The sequence below is a fragment of the Ixodes scapularis genome, unplaced genomic scaffold (assembly GCF_016920785.2).
Source record: "Ixodes scapularis isolate PalLabHiFi unplaced genomic scaffold, ASM1692078v2 PGA_scaffold13__105_contigs__length_92229423, whole genome shotgun sequence".
Classification (NCBI taxonomy): domain Eukaryota; kingdom Metazoa; phylum Arthropoda; class Arachnida; order Ixodida; family Ixodidae; genus Ixodes; species Ixodes scapularis.
This window is the reverse complement of record NW_024609839.1, coordinates 37,170,778-37,177,522: the sequence shown is the minus strand read 5'-3', so window position 1 is coordinate 37,177,522 and position 6,745 is coordinate 37,170,778. Positions and strand designations below refer to the sequence as shown.

General features: G+C 47.0%; 1 protein-coding gene across 1 annotated transcript in view; it reads left to right on the top strand.

Annotated features, from left to right (window-relative positions):
* Positions 1-4,963: 4,963 nt before the first annotated feature.
* LOC8038163 (angiopoietin-related protein 7-like) overlaps positions 4,964-6,745 on the top strand; it is a 61,613-nt gene continuing 59,831 nt past the window's right edge. Inside the window, exon 1 of the mRNA XM_040221172.2 lies at positions 4,964-5,123. Coding sequence (XP_040077106.2) covers positions 4,979-5,123 — 145 coding nt within the window. The 5' untranslated portion in view covers positions 4,964-4,978. The remainder of the gene's footprint in view (positions 5,124-6,745) is intronic.

Here is a 6,745-nt window from a genome sequence, read left to right as displayed (position 1 = left end):
CACGCATTAGGTTGTCGCGCGATTTGTTTTTGGGGGATTGTGCGATAGAGTGCGTCGATAGTATAAAGACGTTGGGAGTAATATTTTCTTGTCACATGTCCCGGAATAATCATGTTGCCTATATTCACAAAACGCTATGCAAAGTTGTCGGAATAATAAATAAATTCAGGCACATACTTCCGGTAAATATTAAAAAACTAATTTACAGTGCTCTGTTTTACCCTGTGCTCTGCTACTCCCACCTAGTATGGGGTTCGACTACAAAGCGCAACATTAACAAATTACGCCTATTACAAAAAAAGGCACTCAGGATAATCGAAAATGTTCCGCGTGACTATCATTCTCTTCCTCTTTTTGAAAAACATAAAGTCATTGATATAACCAATTTGTATGCACATAGACTGATAGCTAATTATCAACGATCCGTAAGAGAAAATAATGTCATTTCTTTAGATCTTGGTAATCTAGAAGCAAACGAGTCTGTATATCCATCGCGACGTACGCCCCCCTGGCGTATTCCCTTTTCAAGGACAAATTTTGGCCTACAAAGATATCGCCACCAGTTACCACTTTTATTAAACACCCTGTTTTCCCGTGATATTGAAATGCACACCATTAGTCATTGTTCCATTCAAGAAGCTTTATAATAAGTAACCACCACTTTTTTGTGTACTGTTGATTGCGAAGTTGAATTCTTTGTTTTTCTCGTGTTTATCCTCTGTATATGTGTATGCCTATGTATGTGTGCACATATTCGTTCTTTTTGTCTGTATGTGCCGGTGCCGCTTTTACCTTGTTCTGGGGCGCTGGGACTCGTCAAGCTGCAGACCTGCAGCTTTTTTTCCAGCGCCCCTGTCACAAATGTACTGTTTGTGGCAAAAATAAACGAATTTGAATTTGAAATGTATGTGTGGCAGAACTATAATGAGTGGCCTCTGTACTGTTCATGAGGCAGAGGCCCGCAGAAAGAAGAAACCGCTCAATTATTGCTCCCCGACTATCACGTCGGGTACTTCCCCAAAGGGGGTTGTGGGCATTCAAGTCACCCAGTAGGAGAAAAGGCTGAGGAAGCTGTATCACGGGTGCCTCAAGCTCCTCATACCTGAGAGAGTATGTGGGTGGTATATATAGCGAGCAAACTGTGATCAACCGGTCACCTAAAATTCGGGCAGCGACTGCTTCCAGCTGAGTGTCAAGTGGAACTTCCACGCATGCCAGTGACCTAGGCATGATGACTGCAACACCTCCAGAAGCGTGAGATGTGCAAGGTCTATCCTTTCTAAACACGTGAAAAGGCTTCAGAAAATTATAAGGAGTCCGCTTCAGGTGAGTTTCCTGAAGGCAGAAGGCTATGGGATGATGTTCTTCAAGCAAAGAGTAGACATCATCATAACTACATAATAGTCCTCTACAGTTCCACTGAAGAATACTCATGGTTGTGGTGGATATGTAAATTAGAGATGTAGAGGCTTGATTAAAAAGTTGAGACTAGGCCTTTTTGTTGCACTAGTGGCAGTGCTCTGCCTTAAGGAGGAGGGACTACCGGTCTTTTTTCTTTGTGTTTTTTCTTATGGGTCTGCCATTCCATTTCTTCTTGGTCCGATGAGGGACCAGAAGGGTTAGCAGGATTGACTGCTTCTTGTGAAGCCTGCCCTATAGGGGCAGTTTTGCCACTGTTTGCGTGGTCAGAAGCCCGCGGCACGAACCTCTTTCTACGACCAGACCCAGCCGAAGACGGCTTCTACATGCTGGGTGGAGCGTCACCCACAGCTGTGTTTCCCAGATTTTTCGAGGTGGAAGCAGCATGTGAGTCATGCTGCTCCTTAGGCTGGTGGGCTTCATCCAGGGAGTTGGAGCGACGGCCTCGCTCCTCATCCCGTGGAGAAGACCCACTACAACGGGCCGGCCGTTCAGCCGGCAGCTTTTCCTAGGGGGCAAAGGAAGAACGTGTACTCTCAGTGTTAGCTGGGGCACACGGCTTCCCCACGGTTAGTTTTGGGGCCCGAGGAGGGCCCACCAAGTCTTCCAGTGAAAGCTGGGTGGCCCTAGATTCCGTGTGCGGTGCAGGGCCCCTGCGCACCGCGTCAGAGTATGAGACCTTCGAGATGAAGGACAACCTTTGTTTCGCCTCAGGGTAGGATATATTCTCTTTGGATCTTAACGTGAAAATCTCTTTCTCCTTCTGCCACAAGGGGCAGGTGCGAGAGAATGCTGGATGGGGACCTTTGCAGTTTGCGCAGCAAACCTCATTTTCACAAATGTCGGCAACATGATCGTGGCTCCCACACTTAGCGTACGTCTCCTTTCCCCGACAGCTGCGCGACCCATGACCAAAGCGCTGGCATTGGAAGCACCGCTGTGGGTTAGGGACATAGGGTCGCACGCGGCAGTTCAAGTAGCCAGCTTTGACAAGCACTGGAAGCGTGTGATGCTCAAATGTCAAAATCAAGTGTTTGGTCTTAACTTCAGAGCCCTCACGTTTGAAAGTGATGCGTTGGACTGAAACCACTTTAGATGCTCGAAGGCCTTCCAAAATTTCATCCTCACTAGTCGACAGGAGGTCATCTTTCGAGATGACCCCACGAACCTTGTTCAGCATTCTGTGCTTACTCACTGTGACCGGCAGATCACCAAGGGATGTCATTTTCAACAGCGTCGAGCTCTGAGACTTCCTTACCACCTCAACGAGTAGGTCTCCGGAATGGAGTTTCTTTGCTTCGTATTCTGCACCAGTGTTATTGTCTAGGATCTTTGCAACTACAAAAGGCGACAGTTTGGCAAAAGGTTGGTCTTGGTTTTCAGAGTGAATGACCAAGAATCTGGGGAATGTTTCATCTTCAGGATCTTTGGCAACGACAGAGAGTTCAGGACGCTGCCTCTTACAGGCGCGTCCAGAACCGGGGGTTGTGGTTTGAGAGCGAGCCATGAAAGGCGAGAGGAAATTCGGAATCCGCGGTGCACCACCCACCACCTAGCCCAACAAGGGTTTAGGTAACGCACCATAACGAAAAGGGCTTTGCTGGAAACGTTACACGAACGGTGCTGCCGAGAAACTATACCCAAGTGTGGGTCATGACAGAGGTCCATTGCCACCCAAGGTTAGCCCTTGCCGTCAAAGAGGAGTGATAAAGGAGTAAGAGAATTGGGAGAGAAGTAGAAGAAACAGGAAAGGGTAAAAGTGAAAGATCGGAGGGGACAGTAGAAGAAAAGGCGACTAGACTGAATCATCCTGGCCGGGCCTTACCAGAACTTCCGTCTACGAGAAGCGGGGGCCGAAGTGGTGTATTGCCTCACCCGGGGGCCCCGGAGGGTCCAAACCTAACCCGGGCTCAGCTCAAGCACAAGGATGCCCTTTTCCCCAGACACGGGAAAGCGACGCACAGCCAGACGTGGGCGGGCGAACCCGCATGGCTCGGGGTCCGTGGAGACGCCACTCTCCAAACACCTGCTTTCACAGGTGCCCCCTGCGGGGAGGTGTGGTGTACGAGGTGAACTCTGCCGACTGCGACGCCACGTACATCGGAGAAACCTGCAGACGGAGCAGCACTCTGCTTGAAGGGGCCCTGCAACAACTTTTTGACTGGTTTTTAAGTTGCACCGATCCTGAGCGCACTGAACGCAGTAACTTAATGAAGCTTTTCTTTTCTCAAATTTCGCTTTCTATTAAAAGTTATGGGAAAATTAGAATTAAAAAAAAAACAAGCAAAAAATAGCCTCCTTCATGACGTCGTAGGTCCTGGCTTGAGTGGCCATGAACTAGAGGAAACGTAGTGAGCTCATCGAGCGCTCACGGCTGCCGCACTCCGTGCCGACGGCACGAGAGGGCGCCACTAAAGCGTGTGTTGGATAGGCTGTATCAAGCGGGCGGCCAGGGCGGCTCGCATTGCATTTGCTGCGCGATTAAAGACTATTTCGGCATTAACACTTCATTGACCACGAATGACAGCAAACACAGGGTAAATATAAGTTCAGAACGGGAGCGACTTCGCGCTGCCATACCGCCAAAGGGCCAAACCGCCAGCAGGGCCCGCGCCGAAGGCCTTCGGAACGCTCAGAACCGGTCGGATCCTCGAGCCGGTATACGACCGCAGCGCCGCCGCGTACATACGGAACCTTTCTACGCTCGCCGTTCGGCGGTGCCTCATTCCACTAGTTCTTTCTAATATTCACCGTTTTTTTCCGCCGCTTGGTGGCGGGTATGTCGACGGGTCATTTCTTGTTTCCGTACTTTATAAACTGCATTTGTTTCTTTTCTGATCTAAAATACTGAAGAAAACCTACTTCCACAGATAACTGAAACGGTTCGCGACACTTATATTTTCTATCGGGACTAAAAAAAAAAAAAAAAAAAAGCTCTTAGCGGCTCTGACCAGTAGTAAGGCCAGGACCAAAGACGTCACATAACGCGCGCTTTCGGCAACGCGAGTCGCCCTTGTAGGTGGAGGAGGTTTCCGCGTCGTCCAGTTAAAATATGACGCACCTATATTTAGCTACTCTCTCCGTGCCCGCTGGCTTGCCCGAACTTCAAGAGACGCGCACTCGACGACATCAAGTGCGCGTGCAATTGTACTGGATCTTTATACGACCGCGTTCGCAACCGCTTTGCGAACGCGGATCCGCTTCCAGTGTGAATGAGCGGTTAGAGCGGTTGTATTGGAGCTGTTTAGACTGTCACTCGATGCCTCTGACTTTCGAGTAGGGTCAGTTACCTGTGAGGAGAAAGAAAAAAATAAATAAAAATATTTCCGCAGAAGTTGTTTTTTTAAAAGGCAATGACGCAGAAATATAACTGTTTTCTTCAAAACAAAAGTTCACCGGCCAATCTCTTCCCCCAGCCTACACCAACAAAGAAACTAAAGCAGGTGCTCAATCGCATTATCCACGCGATGTCCTCACGCTATATATAACGAAAGAAACAGGAAGTGGAGCCTCGGTTACGACTTGTGAGAACCTTCGTGCCATAAACAAAGATCTCAAAATGTTCGTAGCATTCCTCTTCATACCTCTTGTGGCCGGGAAAGTATTTATGGAAAGCAGTTTTCGACGTGTTCCGGAAATAACCGAAAGACAGCACGGGCCGAGAAAAACCTACATGCTATTTGACCCCTGCAATACGAACAAACGTGAGACCACTTTTTTCGTCGATCCATGTAGATCGAACAATGTTTAGGGGGTATCACATCGGGTGCAATGTTCACTAGTCGACACAATGGAGTTTTCATAGACCGTTTTCCTACCTCCGCTACGCTCTCCGAACGAAGACGCCACTATTGCGCATGCGCGGAGCTAGCCTTGCCTTTCCGAGTAACTGATCTCGTAGCGGGTTGCGGAGAACGTTGCGGGTCAGCGGAAACAATCTACGAGAACTTCCTACTGTTGGCGCGAACGCGATATCTACAATTTGCTTGAGTTTTATTTCGAAAGGTTACAGTCGAGCTCGAAATTTTGCAGGTTAGGTTAGATTCTGAAGTCAGCGTTTTCCACCATCGTATTATTCCTTTATTACAGCCTCTGGATTGTAAGATAAGCAGAGGAAAAACCAGGAATCGATTTTTAGCTCTACGCGCACTGTGCCTTGATATACATAATGTATATTGCCCGTTATCTTTAGATAAAAACGAGTGATTGCATACAGTGGCGTCACTAGGGCCAGCGGCACCCGGGGCGGTGGCCGACTGCACCTTCTCCCCCCCCCCCCCCCCCCTTTTTAGTGACGCCACTGAGCATATAATATCATCCCTGACCACCAAAAACGTAGTTTTTCGTTTTCGTAGTTTAAGACAAACAGCAATACAAAAAAAAAAGCTAACTGATCTTCGTGTCCTCCTTGAATAATGGATTTGTTAGAGTGTATCTAGACACGCCTCGAAATTCTCAATCCTCTGATATTTTGGATTGTGAAGTTAGAGCTCGCCGGGGTCGGTCGTGCTGATCCGCTTTCCTACGAGAATCGTTCCACACGTCAAAACAAACGCTCGAGTTCGACCAAGAAGATTTCTCCAAAATGCCAATGAACGAGAAAAGGACACTCATAGTTCTTTCAGCGAGCAGGGATATTTATATGATGCCCATCGCACTATGAAAACCACTTTTGTCACAGAGGAATTGAAGGGAGACGAAAATTCAGTGAGTTAAATACAGAATAACTGTATCTTACTTCCTGAAAAAGAGTTCAAAAAGTTTCAAGGAGGCTTTTCGTATAACTCTGGCGCTAGGATTACCAGCTCTTCTGTCGACAACGACAACAAAGGTTCTGAAACATTGTCTGTGGTATTCTTGATCTTAAATGCTTCAACTATTTCTCGTCCATACTTGTCCTTGTGTGAGCCAAGTCCTGTAGTGTTTACATAACTAAGGGTACAATTATGGCGGGTGCTGGCCAGCACCACAATTTTATCTGGAGAGTCAGATGACGCATTGGTAACTTCTTGAAATTGTTCTCTAAAGAGAAAGTTCAGGCATCGTCTTGTCGGGCCGATGTATTGGCTGCCACAACTAAGGGGTCTCAACATTCTTTTTAATTTTTTTAGACTTCTTATTGACTTTCCGCGATCCTACTGAATTCTTTTGTAAACGCACTTTGTTTTCACTCTTGTCAAAAAACTTTCAAAAGAAAAGATATTGAATTTTTTTGTAGACTTATTTATAAAAAAAATTTAAAAGAACTTGTAAACGTTTTTCTGTTGCTTATTTTCTTAAAAAATTCAAAAGGAAAAACAATAGATTCTGTTTTGTAGACTTATTT